This window comes from Centroberyx affinis, unplaced genomic scaffold, assembly GCF_046629955.1.
Source record: "Centroberyx affinis isolate AG114_WGS23_722 - 3 ecotype Tasmania unplaced genomic scaffold, CSIRO-AGI_Caff_v1 ptg002510l_1, whole genome shotgun sequence".
Taxonomy (NCBI): Eukaryota; Metazoa; Chordata; class Actinopteri; order Beryciformes; family Berycidae; genus Centroberyx; species Centroberyx affinis.
The window spans coordinates 193,441-220,843 of NW_027280732.1; the positions used below are offsets into that span (position 1 = coordinate 193,441).

Here is a 27,403-nt window from a genome sequence, read left to right on the forward strand (position 1 = left end):
CTGGCAGACCTTGACAGCCAAAACAAAAGCCTTTTTCCATTTTATTGAGACAGATTGGCCAAGAGTGTTGCTGCCATCTACAGACTAAAGATTACAATTGTCCACACACACACACACACACATATACACACACACAGAGTAATGTAAACAGCCAAGCTCTTGAATGAAAATGAAATGTCCTGAGATTTCTGTGCACAGTAACACAGTAGAAACAGTTGAGATGCAGAGTATGAAGAGCGTGCGGATAAACATGAGAGCAGATTAGGTTTGCAGCCGCAGAATTCACCTGTAGTGGCTTACTGAAAATCACAGTTGTAGCTGAGAAGGTTTATGCATAGGGTTCAGAGCACTAATAAAGTATTCTGCACACAGAATTACCTATAGTCCTTCCCCGAGAACACAATCTCTCTCTTTTTCTATAGTACACACACACACACACACACACACTGCTGTACCCTTGGCTTCCTCTGCCTTTGGGTGACCCTGGGACTGAATGCCTGCGTGTTCCTCCTGTCACCGGCTGCAGACAAAGTATACCGCTGTTCCCCACTGCCTATTTGTCCTGTAGCCACAGAAATCAAATCACCTCCCGGGGAAAAAACGGGGAAGGTGAAGGGTGTGCGAGGGCCCCCACTCAAAATAGCAGACCTCGCCGCTCGCCGGGCCAGCAGGCCAAGATGCGGGGTTGTGTGACATGTGCATCGAGCGGGACAACTGCTGAGCGAGAATCGGGGAGATATTCTGGAAATGTCGTGCTCTAGCATTATTAGCGTGCCGCCTGTGTCGGCCCGTACGCGAAGTGTCACGGTAAGCTGGCGGAACAGGCAGCGAGGCCTGGCTAGCAAGTTGGACAGAGATTTATGAGGGTTTTCACCAGCAGGACACAATTGCTTCTGACACACCGGTCGTTTAAAGGCTCGTCATTATTTCTGTCAGCTATTTAAAGGCAAATTCAGGCAACAAGCAAAGGTGATGACTGTTTGTGTCAAGAGCGGGGCAGACGACTTGCATTCCACAGATGTCTGTACCTTGGAAAAGTGCCCTATTAAACTCGCCATGTGTTGAACTACTTTCACTCCGATGGAAATGTTCACTGCTGAAACCCCCCCCCCATAAAAAAAAAAAAAACTTGCCCGCTCATTTTGCAAGGGATGACTCAGCTTTCACATGAGGTGCGCTCGTGAAAGCACCTTAAAGGGATACTGTGACAATACAAATTGATTTCTGTCATTTCACTTCACCATACGCCTGTTACACAGAGGGAAAATGTTTTTACACTGCCACTAACCAAGAAATGGCTTGTCTGCACTGTTAGCAATCCTGAAGGAAACCAATTAGCAGTCTGTAGCTGCAAGCTAACCATTTGGTTTGATTTCCTTTAGGATGGCTATAAATGCTGACAAGCACATTCTTGGTTGAATGAATCGTCTATTTTTTGCTACCAAAAGTTAAGTAGCCAAGTGAAATTTGTCACCGTATGCCTACTCACAAGACATTTTCCCTAAATGCATGCCTTCTCCTGGACATTATGGGAAGCAACATAGTTAATTTATGCATTTCTGCCATTCTCATTCAACTAACCAGAGGGAGGGGTATCCTTACAGGCCTATGGGTCTTTAACACACACTCTTACCAGCTGTTTTCATCAATGTGCCTTCTGAAGACAGCGTGGTGTTGCATTGATGAAAGCCTGGCGGGTGCTGCCTCCCTGTGTTTACACAAAGTAATTGCTGGTAATACTGACGTGATGCTACTGACGCACAGCTAACCTCAACAGTACGAGGGGTCAGATGAGCCTGCTGTACACTGAACAGGACAGTAAGTCCTGTTACAGGCCATATATCAGTCATGGTATAGGTGATACTGTCCAACAGCTCCAGCAGCTACTGTAAGGAATATGGCTCTCATCCCAAACCTACATCACCACAGTACAGTAACATTAGGGAATTGACTTTGGGTTAATACACTAATGCACCTGTAAGCTGGTGCCAATTGTATAAGGGCCACTGGTTAGGGGCACAGGGTTTTGTCCTAACACAATCATTTATTGTGTGTGTGTGTAATAACATGACCTGATAACTGTCAGGTGAAGGACAGTGCTTGTTGCAGTTGCATTTGTGCAGTGTTGTTGAAATATTCAGTGTATTTGTCTGTATTTTTAAATGAATCTTCAGCACTCACATTGGATATGAAATTGTTAGTTAGATACAGTGAAGACATTGTTGAATTGTCCATTTGTCATCTGACTTTTTTTTCTTTTTTTTTAAATACAAAATGTACCTTGAGGTAGAGAACATACAGCATGGGCAAAGTATATTGTGTTGAATGATGTTTATTCAAATTAAAATACTTCCTGGATTATCACCAGGACAGGAGTACAGCAGATTGTTTGATTAATTTAGTGGTATCTTTGAGGCACACATGGAAAAGATTCATACTAATAGTGAGTGACAATCATCTCCTCCCACTTTGTCTGTTAAATACAATAAAATATTTATGGTCTATAGAAAAGTAAACAAAATCTTCATTTTTGAAACAATCTAAAAAGGTAAAGAAAGACATCAGTAGATATGTGGAAAAGGCTGGAAGGAAAACTCCCTTAGATACAGTAGATCGTTACACAAAGTTACTGTTGACAACTTTGGCATCAGTGGATAAATCCCTTGTATAAAAAGACGGTAAAAATTAAATAGAGGCACCTTCTTATGAGCAATATTGGTAGCATTGCTTTTTGTATCATTAACACAATCATACGCAATAAGGCAGAATAATCACTTTCTACCATCAGCTGTCATTCCTCATAGAAGTCAGTCTGATGTTTGCTTGTTTAAATCACTGAACTGGTGGAGTAACTGTACATTGGATAGCAATGCCAGCAATATGCCACTGAGCAAGACATTTGTGTATCTCTGCTCTGGCTGTAACTGTTTACTGTGTTACTCTCAACATGTGTTTTGGGTTGTGATACGAAAATGACAAAATATTAAGATGTCACCATGAACACTCATAGGCAATAAAGGCAAGAATAATAGCTCATAAGGAAGCACCTCAAGTGTTACCAAAAAAAAAATTGTCATTTACAAAAATATAAAAACTAACAGTTTAAAAGCTTAAGAGCCACTATAAAACAAATATTTAAAATGCATGATTGGCTACTTAACATGGAAGTAAAATATTGTTGTTGTGGTTGAAGTGGGCCCCAGAGGTGGACTGGAGCTCGTTAAACCACGCTGCAGGGAAAGGGAAGCTGCTGCGACCAGGATTAGCAATTTCTGCAAAGTGCAGTTTTAGTCCACTGATTTTTACACCACTCTGGGGTGCGGCAACTGGTCTGTCTGCCTGTTGGTTCCGCAAACATGAATGTATATCGAGAGGATCGGCTAGGGTGGAAGAAAACTACAATGAGGCTGTCCCACATTGATATACGTAGAGAATTAGTGTGAAAATTCAAAATCAGTTTCTCTCAAAGGCTTTTTCACAGCGCTGATCTTGAAGCTGTAGCTGGGACTGTAATTTTGGTGCCTAATTACCTACCAAGAAACCTTGCAGTGTGTTTCCACCCTGAGATCCTCAGGGGCGCAACTTTATCCCTTGCCAATTTTTCCTTCCCCTATGTGCATGGCAAAAAAATAAACCTAAGGGCTACTTGAGTATGGCATGTGGTGACGAAGAAAAGTTACCTCCCTCATCCACAAACTATTCTTCTTCGTCTCTTAGTAAGGCTCTGATTTTAGACTTCGGTATAGGCAGCAGGTAAACACCATCCCTATGATCTGGGGGTTGGATGGAGGAGAGGGAAAATATAAATTAGTGAGACTGCAATGTCTAAAGGTCCACATTCATTTCATCTCTGTTTATGTGCAAGCAGATTGTGATCAAAAAAGCGTTCTTTCCTCACCTGTACACAGGCAATCCCGACACCCACTGCTCCAATGATCTTCAGGTGATCCAGGATGAAGTTCTCCAGTTTGGTGATGCAGCCACCCTAAATGAAAAATGAAAACAAATTAAGTGTGTCTTCATGTTGCATCAGTCATTGTTAGAGCAACGCTGAAGTCTCATAACAAAAGAATGTGTTTGGATATGACAGCTCTTCTTTCTATCTATCCTTATACCTCTGTATGCCTCGATCTTGAAATACTGAGACATGACAGTAATATTGATGCCCGCCCGCCCAGCTGTATTGAAAATTCAACCTTTGGCACCCCCCGCACCCCTATCCCAGGGAGCCGGCATCCCTCACCTCCACCTTGTAGATGTTGGAGGGGTGGTCCCTGTGGCCGCAGCCCTCGGAGGGGCTCTTACAGCAGCTGTCAGGCACCATTCTGCCGTCCGCCTCGCTGGAGCGGATCCAGGCGCTCTCGGCCCAGTCTGACGAATTGTGGCTCCCGCAGCACTTGAACTGACAGGGATACAGAGACAGAGGAAGAAGGTAAAAGTTAGAGCTAATAATGGAAGGGAATCATCGATTTCATATGGAGTAAGGGCTGATGATAGCAACGGATCACTCGTCGTCGAACATTAAAACATGGCAACTTCTTCCAGAAGATGAATGGCAAGATGAAAAAGGTACGCAACCTCATTAAGACAAAAACAAGCGAACTGCAGTGTGGTTTGTTAGGAATGAGAATGTCATCCGAACCAACTACAGGAAAAGACACCAAAACGCAAGGGTTTATGGGTAATAATGAGACGGATGTTGACACCTGATATCCAGCAGTTCCTCATGCTTGGAAAGCCTAGCATAACAAAATGCAGTCTCTTCATGTGTTCTTGACTGGTATGAACACCAGAGAAGGCAAATTACAAAGAGCAAAGAGCTCAGACAAGTCCATCATGCTTAGCTAAAGTTACAAGGACTGGAATCGGATTTGTTTTGACTCCGCCCGCCGCCAAAATCTCTAACCTGGTGGGATAAACAAGCTACTTGTGAACCATGTGACTTTTGTTTACAACAACTGGTTTGCTTGTAATTGGGCAGTGTGAACCTAAACTAACCAAGGTAAACTTTCCCACTGTGGTTTGGATCAAACGAACCGTAGGCGTGATCGCATTCTAACACAGTACGTAATCCACAGTTAACGTTTCACAATTTGTGTCGACAAAAAGGATGAAGTGAACGTTCTTCGACCCATCACACTGTTGGTTTCATCCATCCATCATGGTATGGAGAGTCTTACCTCCTGCTGCAGCTTGTCCACAGCTCTGGTGACGTGCTCCTGGTCTTTCTGCTGGTACTTCTGAACCATGGTCTCCCTCAGATTCTGCTTCAGCTCTGCATTCAACTGTTAAAAGACACACACACACACAAACACACACACACGTATGTATTAGCAGCCCCACTACATGGCATACAAAAGACCTCAGGCCTGCCACGAACATGACCAAAAATTATAAGTGGTAAATTAGTTGGTTTTTCATTACACAGGATCTAACCGCCCTCCTGACGAGAAACGTCACGGACTGCAGTTCTAAAAACAGGGGAGCAGAGGAGGAAGACGGCGGGGCGAAGGCAGAGGAAGTCTGTGTTTTTGTTCTCTAGACCAGTGGCAGAATACGCTCACTGGGGGAATGGGAGGTCTGGGGGGCTCAGTTTCTATGGCAACAAGCCAGCTGGGAAACCACTGTAAATCAAAGCGTGAAGGAGAGATCAAGGGAATGAATGACGGAAAGATGGAGGGAGGACAGAGAGAGAGAGAGAGATGAGAGACAGGAGGTGAAGAGAAAGAGAGGAAGAGAAGACAGGAGGGATGCAGAGAAAAAAAAACCCAAAAAAAACATTGGCTTTCATTTTACCTGTTGACAGTATGGGAAAGACTGCGGCAGTGAGGCGAAAACAGCAATGGAGAGAGAGACAATAACTCAAGATTTAAAACAGAGAATAAAGTGGAAACAGGCAGGTGGAGCAGTGAATATATGTAGCATTGCATTAAAAGCAAGTAAATGCAAACTTTAATTCTAGCTTCCAATCATGTGATTCATGCAATTTGAAAACACACAGCAAGCTGATGCATGGCAAGGGGAAAGCAAAGCAAGGCAGATTAAGAAAAATAAGAGGCTAACGTACAGTCGTCACAACTCATAACCAGAGGGGGGAAAAAAAAAGAGGAATAATAACAAGGGAGGAAGAATAGAGGGGAGAAGAGGAGAGGCTTTGAAGATTTTAGAGAAACTTAATTCGTAACAGTCTGCAGAAGAGAGCGAGGGAGAGGGCTTGAGGTAGGGAGAGAGAGAGAGAGAGAGAGAGAGAGACAGAGAGAGAGAGCGCGCCATGGAGCTCAGTGACTATTCATGTTCAGAGGAGTTGTGTATTATGAATGAGGCAGTTATAATGATAGCAGTGCACCTCCAGACTGAGGAAAAATCCTGTTGCTGAGCTACAAGCCACCAGGCCTTAAGACTTGTCTGGATGGGACTGACACCAGCGCTGGTGCAAGCAATGTCATGTAAATATAATGCCTGCCAACACTGGGAAAAAAATATTCTTCTCATTTGCAACTGCTTGCAATGCAGTCAGCCTAAGTCTACACCATTAAAACTGAAACTGTGAATATATTGAGGGAGATTGCCTGTTTCTGTTTTTGTACATGAGCCACATGAGATGAGAAAATACTTATGTGATCGCCTTTCTCGACAAAATTGTGTGTATTTATTGTTTAGAAGTGAGTCCTGGTAGCTACATTTCATGTTTTTTTATTCTCTTTAGTCATTCACCTATGTTCTTCATTTCTTTGTTGGCTGAGGAAACGAAAGAGATAAGACGTCCAGCTCTGTGTGAGAGTATTTCACTTGAAAAACATATGAGGCACGTATTGCTAAGATTTTGACGCAGTGCCTTTATCCCTGATATGTGTGCAACTGGAGACATTTTTCATCCCATTTGGACTTGTAAATGTACCGCAAGCAGTATGGTGTGATTTTTATTTTTTTATTTTTACTAGACTGTCTTGCATTTCTTCCCTGCAATACCATTTATGCTGGTTTTGTCATGGTTGAATTTGCAGGACTACACATGCCATGCCCATCGGGGAAGTGAAGCAGTTGCCTGTGTTTACATCGTTTCTGCTTGAATGTTCAGATTATGGAGGCACAAAATATTTTTCAATCATGCAATTTCGATTTTTTTTTTTTATATATAGTTTGTCATAGTTGTAGCAGGACTTTTCAGAGGTCCAACTATCATTTAAGTAAACAGCAGAGCGCAAATAGGCCTTATGTTCTCATTTTGTTCTTTCTTGTGGCCATTCTGCTCTATTGTGCCTGCTGGTGTTAACTGAATGTCTAGATCACATTTTCACTGGGATTTTGGGGAAAATAGACATCAGACTGTTTCTTTTTTAGATCTGACAAAATTTGCTATATTGTACTAGACTGACTACTGAACATAGTTTTCATTTATTGAGTGAAAATCAATTTAGGATATTATTTCAGATCCATAGCCACTGTTCATCAACACAACATGATGATGCTGGGGCCAAAAGCTTTTGTCTGGAGCAATGATAAATGCCATCGCTGGGCTAATGAAGTCAAGGTATCTTGACTTCTATAACTGAACACAATTCATGTACTATTTTATGTGAAGGAGCCTCAGCAAAGTCTAGCAGATAAAAGATTAGGACCAAAACAACATTCACGATTAAGTTAACACTTACCTGCAAAAAGGGGGAAACAAATGATAGATTGAAAAAAACAGCATGCATGATGTTAAAGTTGGTAAATTTCCCAAACTCATGGTAAGCTCCCACATACTGCAGTATGCCGATGCTTTTTAATAATTGTTGAATCCATGGTTTACTGTCTAAAGATGTTTCTATTATTGAACTAACTGACACAGACATCATAAGAATAGAGAAAAAGAGAGTCACTCTTCTCTCCCTATCCAGACAGAAGCCTCTGGTATTGAACATTTCAATAGGTGAATGGAAAACAGACAAAAAGAGAGGAAGTCAGCTCATATGAGACTTGCTGACTTTTGCATTTCGACAAAAGTCCAACACAGTTCAATTAAGACTGTGTATTTTTTTCATTTTCATTCAGACTCAAATCTTAGCTTCTGTCACTCATTCTATTTAATTCACTTTTTTTGTCATTTGAAATGGAAATCCACTGTTCCCATATCTGTCAGTCACTCCCATGTCTCCCTCCAATGTACAACATAACTTTTATAAAATACATTAAAAATTAACCATTTTTTCATTACCTGCTGGTAGTAGATGTAAGCCAGGACGCCAGCCAGGATCTCCAGCAGGAAGATACACAGCAGCAGGACAAAGTACTGGGGACACAGACAGGGACACAGGGAGAAAATACAGTTAGAGTGGATGGTAATGTGATGAACGGGACGGATGGCTTCAAATTCTGGCTCTTCTGCTCCATCGCTTAAAAGGACAGCTTGGACAAAATAGATGTAAATGTTACATGAAATTGCTCTTTAAATTGTGGCCTTGGTCCTGCTCACATTCCACTGAACTGAATAACGAAACACTTTAATTCGAAATACAAATTCTTGTCCATGGAAGTTTTGAACAGGCATTCAATAAAGAAATACCTGAGAATGAAAATTATACTGTTAATAAATCCATTGCTATAAAATGTGGGCTTCCTCCACAAGTCCTCTGATGTTTCTCACATATGGTACACAGTGTCTAAGGCACAAAGACATTGGTAGGAGGCTTATGAATATTGAAAATGCCATAATGAAGTACTGGCATTAAAAGTGGCACCAGCTCTCTTTTTAGCTGGAAAAAAAGAAACATAAAACTTGGAACTAAAGGATTCAGCAGTCTCAATCACTTTTCCTTCCAAGTGGGAGACAGATTTTGTGGCCTTTGGTTGTAAACATAAGTTTCACTTTTTCATCATTCAGACAATTTAACTGACAAAAATGTAAACTGTACAATATAAATGCTAGTTCGGAGTTTCTCCAGGGCAGTAAGTTTGCAGCAGGACAGTAAATGTTTCTGTCATCAGCATAGAGACGATGATGAAGATTTCAATTTGACATGTTGTGGCCGAGACTATCAATATAGGAGGTAAATAAGTACAGAAATAAGAGACTGCTCATATAATCCTGCTCATCTATCCCTGAACACTGAATGATAAATGATGCCCAGTGTTGGCCAACAAGTCATTTTAGCTGACATTTTGTGCCTATATGAACTTATTTCCACTATGTACCACGTGTCCATAATCACTATGACATATTAAACATAACCACTCATGCTAATTAGGCAATTAATTAAGCTAATGAAGGCATAATTAGCAAATACTTCTATGTCAGAATACCTGTCTTCACATAACAGATGGGTGGTATTAATATGAACTCTGCATCTTAAAACATTAAGGAGTTATAGTAGTTTCAAGAAAATCTGTTTTTTCTCCATTAATATGCAAATCTATGCAGCAAGGCGCTCTACGTTCTAATCAGATCATCTGCTCTATAAGTGGCGTAAGTGTGGAGTTTCTACCATGTATTATCATGTATCATGGTGGCGGGACACAAAAGAGGCCTCAGAACTGATTGATTAGACTTAAAAAGTTAGGCAAAATAAAGTGAAACTGTTTTCTGTTCCTCGCTATGATATGGCAGATCATTTTCAGCCGTTTGAAAGGCATATAAATGCTCACTGACGGCTGAAACTGCAAAACAATCAGACAGCCACTTCACAATAGCACAACAGCTCACACACTGTGCCTTTAAGCACAGGGTTTGCTGTCCCGAGTTTATCGGCGATATCTGATTCGTGACCAGGCCCATCAGAGTTAGGGGGAAGGTCTGCTTTTCATGCCAAGCTCCTTCAGAATTAAGGACAAGAAGAGATATTATCTGAAGAAAACCTTGACCCAAATTCCTCTGGCCCATTGCTATCAGGGAGAGAAAATCAGCCCAGTAAAGTGGACTCGGGCTTTGATTTGATAGCTTGAGCTGATTACATCTCCAAGTGGCTCTGAGCTTGAATGCTGAGCGGAGTGTAAAATGCATTTTGATGCAGAGCCGAAGGTTTGGTGGAGGAGAATGGCAATAGACACATAAATGCACTCGTATATCAAAGTCTGATTAAAGAAACTAGTGCAGTGCCGGTTCAAAACATGCCTGTTCGGAACGGGCCGATTGCTTGGCCTCCGGTATTGTGGCTCGCAGCTTTCTCGAGAACTGCTCATCCAAACAACTTCACACTCGACACTGCGCTTCCAGTCGCTTGCTTTGAGCCCCGCTGCTGCACAGAGCACTTGTTTATTCAAAGTTTATTTATTAATATTGAACGTGTCGCGTGTCCAATCCGACACTGCACGTCCTTGGGTCCCCAGCAATACACCCGCCAAGTGTGAAGTAGATCGGACGAACGGTTCTCGAGATATGCGAAGGACACACATACGGACAGAGCACCTTCTCGCACATCAGACCACACACACACACACACACCCACACACACACACACACACACACACACACGACTGCTCCATGACAGTGACATGGTGTGAAAGAGAACCTATGTGGCTGTTGGAAACTCAGTTAGTGCAAGGCCGACTTCCGTGACTCCTACCATACTTATGGACTATGGTCTTTCTCTCCTACTCACACACACACACACATACACAAACATACACAAGCATGCACCACACACTGATACCACACTGACACTCTTGGACACACACAACGGCTTAGTGACAGTGATGTGTATAAGGTGCGACAGAGAACCTATGTGAGCTGGGCCGGTTGAGTTACTGACTGCAGTGACTCCAGAAGACCTCCTGGTCTTACTCACACACTCACACACACACACATACACACACACACTTTACATCTCGGCAGGCATTCTTATCCAGGGCGACTTAAGGCCAGGGTATACGGTGTGAGGTGGAAACTGATTTCGGCAGGTTCGTCCGGACAAAATGACCCGACTGCGGGGAAACAGAAGTCCCGCATTTCAGACTCCACAGTGTGCACAGACTTCCTGGCCGAAGTTGTCGAATTTTGTGTGTGACCGTCTGCAATTGGTCCAAAATATCAAGTGACTGGTTGTGTTGCCTTGTGGAAAAGCTTCTCTATTTCCTTTTCCGGTTCATCGCCTTGGTTTACATCTCTAACATCTGGCGGTCAACTCTTCAAAATGAATTGTTTTGAGACTCGGCTTGCTGAGCTTGTTAGAAGATTTCTGCACCGATCAAATGTTTTCTACATCCTCATACTCCCTCATATTCCGCCTTTGTCACTCTTTCACTGCAGCCATTGTTGTTGATTTTGTCACTGTCATCCCCTTTAATCTTCATGCACTCCCACTGACATGGAGTGGAAATAAACAAACAATACAAAGCCGCAGCCGAGTATACACAAATTTGTATGCAGCGCCGTGTTCAACTGTGTTTCTATTTTAAGTTCGACTTCATTCTAAGAATACCGCCGCCCTTACAGTGAGTGAGCAAGCAGGGGTTCAGTGTCACGCTAAAGGTGACTTTGACCGGACAGATAGCTGCTGGACACATGTTGGTTTTCGCAGGGGCTCGACCTGCAAACTTCTGGTTACATAACAGTCTCTCTGACCACCAGGCCACCATACTGCCTCCGCATTGTCTCAGCTGGTGCCAAACACAGACCTTACTAATGCTGCATTCAATTCATGTTGGATTTACTGTAAATATGAGCTGCCAACTGGGAAAAAAAAGTCAGTCTCCTAGTGGTAATTACAAGTAGGACAAGTGGACATTTTTTTATAGGCTCCGATATCTTCCACTTGGCGTCATGAATTGTGGAAGTCAACACAAGCAGCAAACACTGCAGCAAATCCACCGATATCAGCAGTCAAGATTCAAGTTTCAAGATTACTTTATTTGTCCCTAGGGAAATTTGTCTTGGACATAAAGGCTGCCACATAAAAATACATATAATTATAGTGCAGTAACAGACACAAAGTGCATAGCACAAACAAGTGCATTCAAGTACATGCAACACAGCCCCTCATTTCACACCCTCCTTATGTCCTGAGTTTAGGAGATTCACTGATAGAAGGATGAAAGAATTTTTATACCTATTCAGGTATCTTTTCCTGTATTTAATTGGAACCCTGTAGCGTCTACCTGATGGGAGCAGTTCGTATTCTGAATATAGGACATGGGAGGGGTCAGCGATAATTTTCCTAGCCTGTTTAACTATAGTCTTCTCAAAGAGCATTTGGAGGGAGGGATGCTCCCTCACCCCCATCATTTTCATTGCTGTGTGGAGTGTGTGTTGCAGTCTATTTATTTGTGATTTTAACTTAACTGATATGTTACCAAACCAAGCGAAGATTCCGTAGCGTAATATACTCTCTATCACAGCATGATAAAATAACATCAATACCCTCTGTCCAACCCCAAACACCCTGAGTCTTCGCAAGAAGTAGAGTCGCTGTTGGATCCTAGTGCATACAGAATTCACATGGACATTCCAAGACAGATTACAGTCAATATGTACCCAAGTATTTGTAAGAATGAACCTGGGTAATACAAGCATTATGGACCAGTAGTGGAGAATGATCCCCCAGATGTCCTGGATCAAAAATCATTTCTTCTGTTTTCTTAGTGTTTACTATGAGATGATGGTCATCACACCATTGTACAAACTGCTTAACCTCCAAACTATAGCCAGAAATGTCAGTGTCTGTATCCATGAGTCCCAAGATGGCAGTGTCATCAGAAAACTTGACAATAAAAGTGCTGGGGTGACTGCTTGTACAATCATTTGTATATAATGTAAACAGAATGGGAGAACTCACACATCCTTGAGGAACACCTGTGTTGATGACTTTAGACTCAGATAATGGTTCTGGTTCGCTCGGACCTGCTGGGTCCTGCTGGTCAAAAATGAGTGATACCACCTGATGATATATGCGTTAACAGACATCTGTCTGAGTTTACTGAGAAGGATTAAAAACAGAGCTGAAGTCTACAAACAGCAGTCTGGCGTAGGCCTTGGGGTTTTCAAGGTATTGCAAAATAAAGTGTATTATGGTTAGTATTGCATCATCAGTGCCACGATTGTCTTTATAGGCAAACTGACAAGAATCTAACTGTCCATTTATGTTTGACTTCAGCTTCCACACCATCAAATTTTCCAGACACTTCATTACAATAGAGGTCAGGGCTACTGGTCTATAGTCATTACATTCTTGAGGAACACGTTTTTTTGCAAGAGGAGTAATGATTGCCGTTTTCCAGAGAGATGGAAATGTATGTGAATCAACAGACCTTTGAAAGACAGAGACCCAGGCTGGTGTAAGTTCCTCTGCACATGTCTTCAAAAGGAAAGCTGAGACACCATTGGACAAACAAAGAACAAACACCATTGGTGTTTGTTCTTCTAAAAAGTCTTGTGACTTCCCTGGGACTAATGTCTATCCTTGGAAGACAATCATCAATCGTTACGGTGCTAATGACACTGTCTCGTTCTAAAGAGAAATCATGTGAATCAAACCTAATGTAGAAGTTGTTCAAATCATTTGCCATGGTATTGTCATCTGTTGTGTGCAGTGGTTTCCTGGTGGGAGTCATATTTGTAATGGATTTCATAGTGGCCCACAGTTCCTTTGTATTATTTGCACAGAAGTCCTTCTCAATGGATTCCTTGTATTGTACTTGTATTGCACTTGGTCCTTATTCCTGAAGGCAAGCCTCTTGCGTTTGATACAATCCTTGACGTCCTTAGTAATGTAGGACTTGTTGTTGGGATACATTTTTTTGTCTTTTGGGGTATCACAGCATCCACAAAGAAGTTAATATAAGCTGTGATGACTTCTGTGGATTTGTTCAAATCAGACTCATGGAAGATGTCCCAGTCTGTGCTCAAGTAACACCCCTTCAGAGTTTCAATACTCTCGGTAGACCAGACTTTAACTGTTTTTACAAGAGGTTTGCTCCTCTTAAGGACTGAATGGTAGATGGGAATGAGCTGGACAGTGTTGTGATCAGAATTGGACAGCGGTGGTTTGGCTCTAGCTGTATATGCGTTCTGGGTATTTCCATAGCATTTGTCAAGAATAATAAAAAGGTCCAAGATAAAAAAAACAAAAAATCAGTAATATTCACAGTAATACAATCAACTCTACTCATAAATAGTAAGCAATATCTCCTGCAGTTCATTTACAGTTGATTTTAAATTGCTAAATAAAAATTATTTTGGATGTAGGCGTTCCAACAAGTTAAACACTTGAGTGCTTCCAAGTTGAGATCATCCCTTTCTTTCGCTTAATCCAATATGCCGTGAACGCAGCATAGCAAACACACTCTCTCACACAAGCACAAACACACACACACAACTCCATTATATTTCCCCTCCTTGGCAATCTCTTGCTAGCCTCCTTCGCTCCTGACAAGTTCATTCCTTCACTGTGATTCATTGCCGTAATCTTAACTCTTCAGGATGCACAGTGCATCCCAAAAACACACAAGACACAAAGAAGGTGTGCACAGATCCCGATATAAACGGCGTTACGACGCTATAAATCAAAAACCTTGGGACCAATTTCCAAAACATCATGATGGAATCATTTTCTCAACATTGTCATTCATATTCCTACATATATACACAAACATACACACACACACGGGCATGTGCACAAATGCAATAAGTAAGAAAGGGTTATGTATTTTTCATTCCATATAAACGATCCTCAGCCTAGCCCTATTTTTATGCTATCAAACACCGTGTGGAAATGAATTTAAATGAGCGGGAGCGGGTTTCAATATCCGCTTTGTCAAAACACTGGTTAATTATTCATGACACAACACTATGTTAGCAACTTTTTGTCTAGCTCTTGTGCCCTTGCTGAAGCCCCAAGGGTTGTTTTAAGAAACTCCGCCGTGCAGCTGAATAACTGCTCGCTGTTGACGAGGGATGGTCATAACTAAGTCATGAAAGACTCATCAGGTTGCAGAACAAGCAGACGGCAGCATGACATAAATGAACTATGAAGCAGCGAGCCCTTTAATCTTCTCTTCCGCTCGCAGCTCTGTCAGCCTGTTGCCTGAGAGAAATAAATTGCAGCAGAGAGACAGAGAGAAAAGAGAAATATGGTGAGACAACTGGTGTCAGGGCGGGAGAAACAAATACAGAGAGAAAGAGAGAGACAGAAAGAGAGAGAGACAGAACGAGGGAGACAGAGAATCAGAGACAAAGAGAAAGAGACAAAGAGAGAGAGAGAGAGAGAGAGAGAGAGAGAGAGAGATGAACCCTGAAAGCTGATGGTAAAGCTCCCATCACAAAAATCAAAAGACCAGAATAAAGCAAACTATCAATCTGTCAACAAAATCTGTAATTGGAACACTGGAAAAATGAAACAAAAGCCTATAGTAGACTAAAGTGCTATTTGGCCCTAAATAGAAAACATGAATTGGCTGAGTATCTCTACTCCGTCAGAGATACGGGGCAGAGACGAATCCTGAACAAACACAGGCTCAGTGACGACCAACTGACTACAGAAAAAAAGACAATATAAAAACACATGGCTACCGTAAACATGGGGAACATGTATGTGGTCACTGCGTGGCAGGGGAGGTACAAACAGAAATGCTCTTCCTCCTCCTGCAGGAAACAATCCAAGATGAAATTCAGAAACTAGGCTATTGCCTATTGAGACTGATCTGACTCCATAATTGCCCGAATTTCCTCATTTAAGTGATGAAGGTAAGTTCATTATCTTCACGGGTGAAGGATAAACCGCCCGGATCGCCGCAAAATCCGTCATGCCCTGTCACAAAACTAGAGGTTCTGGGTAACTGGACCTGATTTTGAAATATTTTACCAGTTCATCATTCTATACTTGTATACTATATTTGACCCATTGTCATTCTATATAATCAATATACAGTGTACATAAGCTACTGTCACTCTATATAAGTGGCCTGTTGTAACTTAAATGTTGCATCTTTACCCATTATTTATTATTTAAATGCTGTTTTGAATTGTATAATTGTGTTATACCTTATCACTTTGGCAATATTGTTAGTTTAATGCCAGTAAAGCTCACTGAACTGAGAGAGAGAGAGAGAGAGAGAGAGAGCGAGAGAGAGAGAGAGAGAGAGAGAGAGAGAGACAGAGAGAGAGAGAGACAGAGATAGAGAGAGACAGAGGGAGAGAGAGAGACAGAGAGACAGAGACTGAGAGAGATAGATAGAGAGAGAGAGACAGACAGAGAAAGAGAGAGAGAGAGAGAGAGAGATACTTGTAATGTGGCCAGTGAAAGTGCATGAAGTCAGTTTCTCCACAGGTGGCTCCAGCCTCTGGATGCACTGCTTTCCATTTGGCTCTGTCATTTGGAAGGAAAAAGGTTTTTCCCTCCACTCCCTGCACAGAAGTGCTACACTGTTCTGTCACTTTTCCCCTCCAAAACAATGGAGCCGTGTGTTTGCGGACGCATACCACACCCCTCCCACCCATGGGAGAATGAGAACTTTCTTCTTCCTCTCTCTATCTTATCGACCTTACTCACACTTTTCATGGACATCAGAAAGACCTTCAGGAAAATCTGATATGGTCTTATTAAAAAAAAAAAAAAAAAAAAGCAAATCTTAAATCTTATTAACTGTGTGCAGGTATAGACACTGGAGTGAGATAAGCACAGCCAGGCATCGCTCACATTTACCACACACACTTTCCCGATGATGGCACGGACTGTAAGGGACGGATCAGCTTTTGTGGGGTTCAAACCTGTGACCTTGAGGTTACAGGACAGCCTCTCTAAGCACCGCTGCTCCCGTATTCTCTCAGCAGGTGCCAAACACTCGCACCAATCTTGCTCGCACACAAACACACAGCCCCTTATTTAACAATCTCCCGATAGCATCTCTCCCCCCAGACAAGTTCATTCCTTCCCTGTGATTCATCGCCCTAATCTTAACTCCTCAGGATGCGCTGTGCATTCCCAAGCACGCGAGGCACAGATAGCGGTTCACAGGTCTCCATGTAAAACAAGCAGTGCTAAACCACAGATCAAATAACTTGGATTCTTCTCTAAAAACAAGGGACTTTCACAGATATTTCACTTTAAATGTTTTATTGCCTCAAAATGAGCGGTCAGTTTTACACATCAGCTGCCCCTGGGAATCTGCAGTCAACACCCACAAAATAATAAAAAAATAGCTGCGTTGCGTGGATGCTGTCCATTTATTATTACTGGCGACTACAATTTTAAAATGAAAACAAATACACATCACTATTGGTGGTGATCTGGTCTTGAACTTACGTACATGCGCGCTAAAAAGATGAAAATTGAAAGTCGAAGATGAAAGAAGAAAGTTTTACTGAAGTGAAATGTTGATTTAAGACATCTCAGTTTTTATTGGTGATGAAATGACTGACATAAAAACATTTATGGATCACTTTTGCGCTTAGAAAACATTAGAAAAAGCAAATAAAGTGTGTGCATCACAATGAATTAGAAGAAGGGAGTTGTTGTAATATATGCATAACACTGACCAAGAATATAGATTAAGAGTATTTTTCTCGCCTTCCAAGACACTTAAGGGGAAACTTAAAGGAAATTAAGTGCCTCGTAACTTTGTTTATGCGATACTAACCTCGTCCCCAGGCAATTGTTTGCTACTTGATGAATGCTGCACATAAAAAAACACCTGCTGGGCACTGTGAACATTACGGCCTCTGCCCTCTCTCAAACTGAAAATATTGGGCTGCGCCGCATTCGCTCTCTGCAGTGAAAAGCGGATAATGCCAAAGATGACGCATGAATCGGCATAGATAATGAGACACAAACATTTGAGCTCTGCATACAATAGTGCGCCTGCATAAATTTCCCATGTCGAAATGCCTGGATCTGTACTGAGCTGAGCTGCAGTGGGTGTGTGTGTGTGTGTGCATAGTTGTGTGTTTATGCCTGTGTGTATTGTGAGCCGTTTCCAGTGCCATGCAGGTGTCTCTGTTGGCACAACCCACTGCTGTGTCTGTGGACACAATGTGCCAAATCAACCATGGGCACACACACTCCTATGAAAGGTTTTGTTTTATGCCTGGCAATCGGACGGCTCTCAGTACATGCATGTGGCACCTGGGGTGTTGCAGTGGGGGAATAGTGATACTGATTACCAAGGACCCCATGCTGAGGAAATGCCCCTAAAGTTTGTTGACTAAAATGCCTTTTGTGGCTCTCAAGTGTATGAAAATTTTATACTTTTGGTTTTAAAACAACCTTTCTCAAAAATATGACACGGCAATTGTTGTTTTATCTGAGACAAACTTGAACAAGCAGGAATAAAATTTGTCTAGGTTTTTCCTGTGCAAACTAAAACAAAACTGTCATCTGAGACAGATTTTGAACAGGGGCCTACTGGTGAAAGTATGGTTATGAGAGCCAATTAACACTATCAGGGTAGTGACTAAAAGTCATAATTTCAATTAGACTTGTGTCCAACAATTGATCAGTAAATAATGTATGGAGTTTGTTTGAGTTGTGGATGGGTAGACAGAGATGTTTGTCATAGTTGGAATAATGGTGCTGGTGGGACAAGAGGAAAGTGGAGGGGGGCCCAGAGTCACTTTCTATCTTCATTTTCCCTGTGTGCCACTGCAATGTTATTCTAACCACTACTTTCGAGAGGTGTCCAAAATTAACTTTCTGGCTCACCTGCCAAGGGCTGGTTAATGAAAAACATTTTACCTGCTGAGAATCATTTTTAGTATTTTTCATGGAAATATGTCATCCTACCCGTTTTCAATGCCATTTCATCTACAGAATCAGGTACTGTCTGAATAGATTTAGAGTTTTAATTTAAAACTTGCTCACTCACTTCTACAATAGATGTTTTTTTGTCCTGGCCTTCATTTGTCTTTATTAGTGGCCTCACACCTGCTGTGTGTTGCCACATGGGAATAACGTTATGTTTCTGCAAACATTAGGCTGGTTAAGCATCTGGCAGAAGGGAAACAGGAGGTAAAGTTTGCAGAAGTTTAGCCGCTACTGCTTTGTGTAGAGCAGCACAACAGGTATTCAATCAGCAGCCTGTATAATACAGAGCCATTGTTTTGCTTTGCTCACGGTCAGAGAGAATGTACGGTGGCCAGCAGGGAAAATGTTTGAGGACAGGCAAAGACCGAAGACTGTATTGAACCGAGGAATGCAAATGTTATCGTCTCAAATAGAAGTAATAAGTTACAAATTTTACTGGCATTTGGCGCTTGGTAATTTCGAACCGTGGCTGTGAGTATGTCACATTTCATAATGGTATTACGCATGCAGGGCAAATGCTTACTATCCCACTGCCTGGTTTAGTTCTGTTTAACCTGCATAACACAAATGCTTACAATTCTACACACTTTGATGTATTCACACTGTATGCAGCTTCTATTATCTCACTCCCCGGACATGATCTCTTACCACTCGCAGTAGCCTCCTCTGCTCCTTGAAGGTGGCGCAGCAGCCCAGCACGCCAGTTACCATGACGATGGCTCCAGCCAGGACCAGTATGTAGGCGGAGGCAGCGTAGGTCTTGGAGGAGAGGAGGCTGATGTAGTCGCTCTTCTCAACCAAGGTCCAAACACCCACTGCCATCACAACACCCCCTGCCAACTGGGAGAAAACATGATAAGAGTCACATCTCTGCCAGTGTCTGGCCTGGCACAGTGGAGCCAAGACTCTGGCCCATAAAAGAGTAAACACTGCTAATATAGGACTTGAGGGAGACAAAAGCAAAAGCTAAAAGAAACTAAAAGGGTTTCAATTATTAAATCTAGTCTAGTCCACTGCACTCAAGGAGAAGCCAGGCCAACCATAATTTATAACATTACTTTATTAGACAGATAAAAAAATAGCGAACAGTGCGTTTTACCAAGGCTTCGTCAGGTTCGGTTTCAATTATTATTTATTACCCTTCAAAGTGATAATGGAGAAGCCTGAAATTACTACCTTTAAATGGATGAGTGTGGCCTCCCTGCCACAGGGATTTACAATTGTCTAAGATATCAATTCTTGGATCAGCTTACGCTGCAGGATCATTGCGTATTGTGAATGTATTGAGATGATCTGAGCGGCTCTGGCCACTGATCCTCGATCATCACTACTACTTGAGAGGCTTGAGAAATATAAAGCTTGATTCTGTTTTCACAGATGTCAGTTATGGAACGAGGCCTTCTTAAAAAGTTTGTTGAGATGCCTGACTTTAATCCTACAGAGCAATTATATGGCCTGAATTTTGATGCATTGTAAAGCGCCAAGCCTCTTTAAGCCCACAGGCTTTGATGGATGCACTAATCGGCATCAAAACCAACAAGATAACCGTGCATAGCTTGAATTCAGCATGTGACTACTGGCCGTATCTGATGGCATACTGCGACCAGAGTATATTCCATCTTCTTCAACATCATCTACCGGTTAAACAGAATATGAGGAATGATTAAATCAATACAATATAGCCATGACGAGTCAGCAGATGGTGCAGCACTGCAACAAAAACTTGTCACCACGCCAAACCAATCAATCTAACAGCCCACCTAATTTAGATTTAATTTACAAGGGATGAAGTTGGCTACAGATGCTAGACAGGCAGGCAGGCGGACAGGCTGGAAATGTGGGGTGCAGGACTGAACCACACCCAGAGACAGTCTGCCATCAAAACACATAACAATAATGAACAATGCAAGAATGCATTGCATATTGACACCATGCATATGTATGCATAATACGCTAATCACATATATAGATGTACATTCTTATACACATACATAAAATATTGTTGCTGTCAGGTGAAAACCTTACATGTCCAAATATTTTTGAAGTTTATCCAAAGTTTGGGGTTTTCAAAGGGTTTTATAAGCCCAAGGGTTGGTAGAATTTTCTCAGCCTACACAGAACCATGAAATCCTTCAAAAGTGAAAATCAACAAAACTGGAGTTGCCAAGTTTTCATGCGACAACAGTGACATATAGATGTTTATTCCTGATCTCATCATCCCTGCTTAACCCCTGCTCCTCACCATTTCGATCTGTTTCTTTTTAGTAATGGAACACACAAGTTGATCTCTCAGCTGCATTACAGTTCATTAGTGCACTCCTAACCCATTTCACAGCACAACATGTCCACAAACTTGCGGTTAGAGGCTCGCAGACTGCAGGTCTATCTAGAAACGGGTCAATTAAGTGGCAGACTTCTGTTCCCTGCAGTCAGAGCCACTGGAATATGTGACTCCTGTGCGAATAAACTTGAAAGCTGCACTAGACGACTTTACAACTGGTTACAAATTAAAAAGGTAAGACACACATTCATAAAACATAAGAATTAGACATATATACACATAATCATGCATAAATATTAGTGAAGCGCTTGACCCTTTTTGCACATTTTTGTGCTACAAAATAATTTAAAAAAGCAATTATTTGGTGTTTTCTTGAATGAGATTTTTTCTGCTTTTCTAATTCTAATTTTCTGCTTTTCTTTTCAGTTTGATAGGAGAGGTTACTTTTTGTAGATCTGCAAACTAAAAAGCATGCCCTTGTGTTCATTTTCTCTTGTCATTTCAGGCTGTGTGAACCCACCACCTCTCCAGCACCTCTAATGTGATGCCCCCAAACAGAAGGGTGAAATGAAATCCATCTTGTCCTGCTGCAATCCCAAGGAGATTGTGTCGCTAGAGGCCACCAAAGATTTAATTTAATAAACATTCACTTTTAGTATTTAAGTAGTACTAAGTAGTACTAAGTTCTCTCTGAATCAAATTCTTTCAAATCTATATCAAGGGAAAATGGGACACTGTGATGTATGTTACTTCTAAGGTAAACGGACAGCTGTCATTCAACAAAATACTCACACACTACAGTGGGTGTATGGTTGGGTATCTTGCAGTGTGTTGGTTCATTTTGGTCTCTGGAGTTCAGTCCAGTAATATTTTGTACTTGCCTGCAGAAGTGTGTTGCAGCATCATTGGGATGCACGTTCCTACATTAAATATTTTTCAAGAAACTAGCAGTTCCCCTCCGATCGTAAAAGTCCCATGCACTGTTCCTCACTGAAATGCTTTTTCCAAACTGCCTGATTTAGTAGTCATAAGGGGCTGTACGCTCGACAATTTAGCCATGAGGTTCACGTTTTCTAGTTCGACGACAAATAGCCTCTTTCACAAAGGTAACCCTTGGGAAATAACTGCAAGGCCAAGGTTGAAAGATTTGATTTGGTCCCAAAACGTTCATATGGTCGTAACTCTGGCATGTGGCACTCAGAAGGCTCAGGATTGTTTGTCAGCCAATTTGAGACAAATCAGATCCTTTGGCAGACAGATGATTATCACATATGGGCAAAGCAGGCAGACAGAGTGCGAGTTCACACACTAGAGTGAGAATGAGACAGACATCCGCTCCCTATCCGTACGCTAAGGCTGCCACACTGGTGCTCAACTCTTATGTTGGGTAGCACATCCAAGTTGTGAAATCGGTTATTTGTAGCGCCTTCCCCCTGGAACGCCAAGTTTTTGTCACTGGAAAGTTTTGTGGAATGAGGTTTTCAATGAATCGTCTGTGTCCTCTGTAAAAAAAAAAAAGCACTTGCCTTTAATTCTATGAACTTGAATGGCAGGAGGCATTTTGCTGCTGCCCGAAAAAAAAAAAGCCATTATTGAAGGCTTCATACAAAGTTTTGTCACAGCCGATTTTTTTAATTAACGTCATGTAAAAAGTCAGTTATTCACAGGCATATGTGCACATCTGCGATGGTAGTGTATGACTGGCCTTTCTTTTGTGTATGAATGTGAAAGGATGCATTGTATTTTAGGGCCTTAATCTGTTTTGCCTTGAAATAAAGGCTCATCTTTCCCAGAAACCATGTTTTCTGAATTGCGTCTAGCTTATCAAGAAATACTCAATATCTCAATTAAGGCTGCTGGGGCTTTTGACAAATGATCTGGGCCTATTGTGTTGGCCCGCTTGGCTTGTTTCATTTTAATACAATAGACAGGCTAAATTGATCTGTTTTAATTAGATTTAAGTGGAGGACTTGGCACACACAACAGCCATTGCTGACATTGTCAATTCATGCAGACAGTCCAATGCAACACAGACACATAGATATGCAAATGAAGGAGTATTTTTCATCTTCAGTGATCCGCATCAAGCTATTTGGATAGCCTGAGGCTATCTATAAAATGACTTGCAATGATTAGTTGATCTAACCCAGAATTAAATGAAATGTCATCTAAGTGTGGAGGAATCACATATTATGGCAACTGACAGGTTGGGAACTGTGTGTCATTTTGAAATCAAAACACTGTAAAAAAAAAAATAAAATAAAATGAAAGGAATTACCTGAGAAGTTAATAACTTCGAACCAATCAAATTGGCTTTTCATATTCACAACTCATTTTAGATGAGGGCCTATTATTACACAGAAAAGTGTTGCACTTTTCTTAAAAATACCACTAAGTTCAATAGACTTCACACAGCCATAAACAATTTAAGTTGTAAATCTAAATCACAAACGTTTTGCGACACGCCTGCACTTAACACAAAGCATAAGTCTCAGGTCTGAACACCAACATGTGCACTTCTGATATTAAATCCACGCTTTGCTTTAACTCTGAATCACAGCCTCAATGAAAACTTACCCAGAAAAGAAAGTTGAAAGTAAAAAGGAGATATTTCAGGCAGACGGTTCCACATGTTTCCTTTTTCTCTTCGTATGCCCCCATGCTGTAAAAGATAAGAGTATTTCAGAACAATTATGACAATTTCATACCAATAAAGGAGTCACTTTCAGTTATATTAAAGTGGAATACCACTAAATTTAAAAATTAATATGCATTATTCAGTCTAGGACAATCTAGTCAATATATTGAACTTCCAATTTACTTCCAAGAAGTAAATTCTGGAGCCACAGAGTTGTGAAAGATGGTAAACAGGGATTCTTCAGGGGATAAGGGTATATTGTTTTGTTCAGAACTGATATTAGTTCAATAGAATAAAACTCATTTCTGCATAAAAGCTCCATGTGTCCATGGAACAACTCCAGATTTTAGTTAGGTTAGGTGACAATAACACAGGTTTGGAAGAGAGTTGAGTCGTAGACCATAGGAATAACATACAAAATCTTAAATTAAATGGTATCCCTTTTAATCTGTGTAGACTAGGTGGAGCTGTAGACTACCTCTAACAGCTCCACCTATATGGGGAAACAAACATTTAAACAAGTGCAAAGCAGGCTAGTGGCACGTTTGGTGTATGGGATATAGGATTAGAGAACTGAATAACAGATAACCTTCCTTTTGTTGTCAGGTGCCTTTAGCAATGAGAAGTTACAGGGCTAATGCAGACCGTGGGGGAGTAAATATGAGATCAGCAGTGTAGGCATAGTCAGTGTGAGCCAAAGCCAAGCTATTACATGTGTATGCAGAGAGATCCATGACTAAGCACTGAGTAGGAGCGGAGAGACTGCCAAAGGCTGGGAATTATAACCACCCACTTCCCTGGTGCCCGGTTGCAACATCCAACGCTTCTACAGGCCAAGTGACATCTGCTGTTAACAGTGACATGAATATTTCAAGAAGGATGTGTTTTATAAATCAAATGAATGGTAGCTAAAGTTGAAAACCACGCCTTGTGCTCGCATTGTAAAGCAAAATAACGTTATACACAACTTTTGTAAAAGAATGAAAAGCGTTATTCTAACAGTCCCAGTATTTAAACCACAGTACGTGCGACTAGATTTAAATCTGACAGTGTTTTCACCACACAGGCAGACAAACACGACTCCCGCATAGACCAGCGAGTTTGAAGTTTGTCTGAAAGATTTATAGAGCACATCGCAGAACAACACAAGCTACTACTGCCTTCATGTAGTCTTTGTTCCCCGAGTGTAACATCCTTTTTTTTTTTTTTTTACCCCACAATTTTCTTGGCTCGCTTGCCAATCAAGTCCGGGCTCGCCCTTCTCTGTCTGCTTCTTAGTCATCAAACTCTAACCTTTTTTTCCTCCTCCTTCTCCCGTCGGCTCCCCCTCTCCCACATACACAGCTATGTCAATTCAGATGCGTGTGTGTGTGTGTGTGTGTGTCTGCCTGTCTGTTGACCATCTGTTGTGGTGGGCCCCGTTAGTGTGTTCCTGTTAATTAAATTCAAACAAGGCTTAATTGGCAACTCCTTATTCTACCTTTTAGACACTGACAAAGCACAGCTGAGTCACGGCGATAATCTATGATCTAAGGTCAAAAATTTAAAACAACACAACGAGAAATATTCCTTTGGTAGCCAGGTTTTATCTTTGGAGAACAATCAATTTGCACAATTACTGGTCTCACTAGGCTGTAGTTAGATTGGGAGCATGACATCTTCACTCACAGGCCCCTTAAACAAGATGTAAACAAAACCCAGACGTACCACCATAATAGACTCACCACCATAGACTGCACTTAATAAGCTAATTGCTGTTTTGTTATATGAGATTGTGGTGATGAAATACTTGGCACAGGTCCTTAAAACTCTCTATTGTTTCCGCATAAGCAACCGGCTTTACTTGAATGTTAGACACTGCCATGGAAAAAAGGTAGGTGAGGTGTTTTCAGGTCTATTGGATGAGCAGTAATTGACTGCAGTCCTTTTAGAACACGATTCGTCTACTGTCTATTTCAGGGTACCAAAAGTATTAGGACAGATAGATTTCAGTTTTTCGATGAAACTGTCATTTTCATCTACCAATTGTGATTGTTAGTTTGATTGGTTATCAGAAGAAATGGAAAAGTAATGACTGTGAAAAGTCTGAAATAGCCATCACCGGGATAGGCCTATTGATCTCCTTATGTCAGTTCCCTTTCCATGATTTTTGCATTTCAGTGTACGTTTATGAGGATTCAGCTGTGACTACACTTGGCCCTACATTACTCTAATGCATGGTGCAAATTAGTGGAGAAAATGAGAACAACGAAGTTAGTGAGTTAACGCTCTAGCTTCAAATGAGTCATCATGCCGGTTGCAGGTTGTTTAGTTATGCTTAGTTACATGGATGAACACAATATTTTACTTTTTATACTGTTAGCTAGGCTATGTATAGAAATCATTTGTGTTTTATTGAAAAGAACAAAATGATTTCTGTACATAACTAACACTATTTTACACCTAGCCTACATAATGTCAAATGATCTGAACTGTTAAGACATTTTGATCTGTAACGGTGTAATGAACAATGAATTTCTCTTCAAACTTAATTGATTAAATCGTGGGAACACCCAGTTGAAAGGCGTTATAGTTCCGAGCATCAGTTCTGATTGGCTGAGCCACGTTCGAAGCCGGTTTTAACACACCTGAGACCTCATAACAGTAATAAATTGTAGTATTCATGCGCTAATCGAAAATCACTGCTCGCTTAGCAATCACATTATTTAGCTGCCGTTCTGCTTGACGGAAGAATAACAGTTGATTATTAGCCTACTGATATTAGTATTATCATTACTTGCGTCTTTAACGGCATTTAACACGGATTAAAGGGAAAATATGTATTACACATTTGTGTTTTCATTGTATTAAAACGATGTTAGCACCTTCGTTTCGCTTCGTTTCAAAAACGCCTATTAGCTATGATAAAAATCAATGTAAAGTACGTCCTCTCGTGGCTTGTTGCTAAAATATATGGTTTTGAGTTCACCTTAGCTGTTAACTGTCTGTCAGCCTCTTTTTAAGTAGAGTATTCCTGGACCCCGTTAGGCTACTATTCATGAAGACCACCCAGCGTAAACATCCTAGTTTTGATTGTTTGCTAGACAAAACTCTGGAATAACAACGTTGTGTGATTTACAGATAGCCTACAGCGCATCTTTTCGCTTGTAAGGCTAACCGGTATAACGCGTGTACTCGGTTGTCCTCTGTGCTGCTACAACCAGCGCTACCATCGGGGAGAACATCGAAATGTGTCTGATTTGATGAACTGTAAAAGCGTAAAAAGGCAAACAATCGTATATAAAAAGCTGAAACATTAAATAGTATGACTCTAACGATAAAAGAAAAGACGGCAATGCTAAGCAATGCGAAGCCGCAGCGGCCCCAAACAGCGAGTTGAAAAGTGTCGAGTTACCCACTTCCTGCTTTTACTTACCTGCCGTTTCTTTTATCTTCTGTCGATAGAGAGAGGAGAGCAAATGTGTAAAAAACGTAGGCTTAAAGATAGCTTGTTTTCATTCCCAGTTCACTGGATAAAGGTTCCCGGACAGCCGTATGAAGCAGGAGGGTAGGAAGGCAGAAAGGCTGTGTTCACGTAGACTGGAGGGTCTGGGAGCTGACTCCACCCCAGGCCACCTTGTCTGTTGTTTCTTGTGTTTTTTTTCCTGTCCTGGGGCATTTTCTCTGCCTCCATGTGATGCAAGCAGTCATGCGAGGTAGGAAAATGGTGAGGCAAAGTGGAAATGATTTTAGGTTTTATTTGCATTGGTTTATGGCCTGGTTCCTGTCATG

The 27,403-nt window shown here is 41.4% G+C and overlaps 1 protein-coding gene across 1 annotated transcript; it reads right to left on the reverse strand.

Annotated features, from left to right (window-relative positions):
* Positions 1 to 2,316: 2,316 nt before the first annotated feature.
* LOC139656679 (CD151 antigen-like) lies at positions 2,317 to 27,236 on the reverse strand. The gene is made up of 8 exons (XM_071534286.1): positions 27,048 to 27,236; positions 23,572 to 23,656; positions 19,362 to 19,553; positions 8,201 to 8,275; positions 5,181 to 5,285; positions 4,244 to 4,402; positions 3,899 to 3,985; positions 2,317 to 3,773 (listed from the first exon to the last, which is right to left on the reverse strand). The coding sequence occupies exons 2-8, from the start codon at positions 23,653 to 23,655 to the stop codon at positions 3,714 to 3,716; spliced, it is 762 nt and encodes a 253-aa protein (XP_071390387.1). The 5' UTR covers position 23,656; positions 27,048 to 27,236; the 3' UTR covers positions 2,317 to 3,713.
* Positions 27,237 to 27,403: the final 167 nt, after the last annotated feature.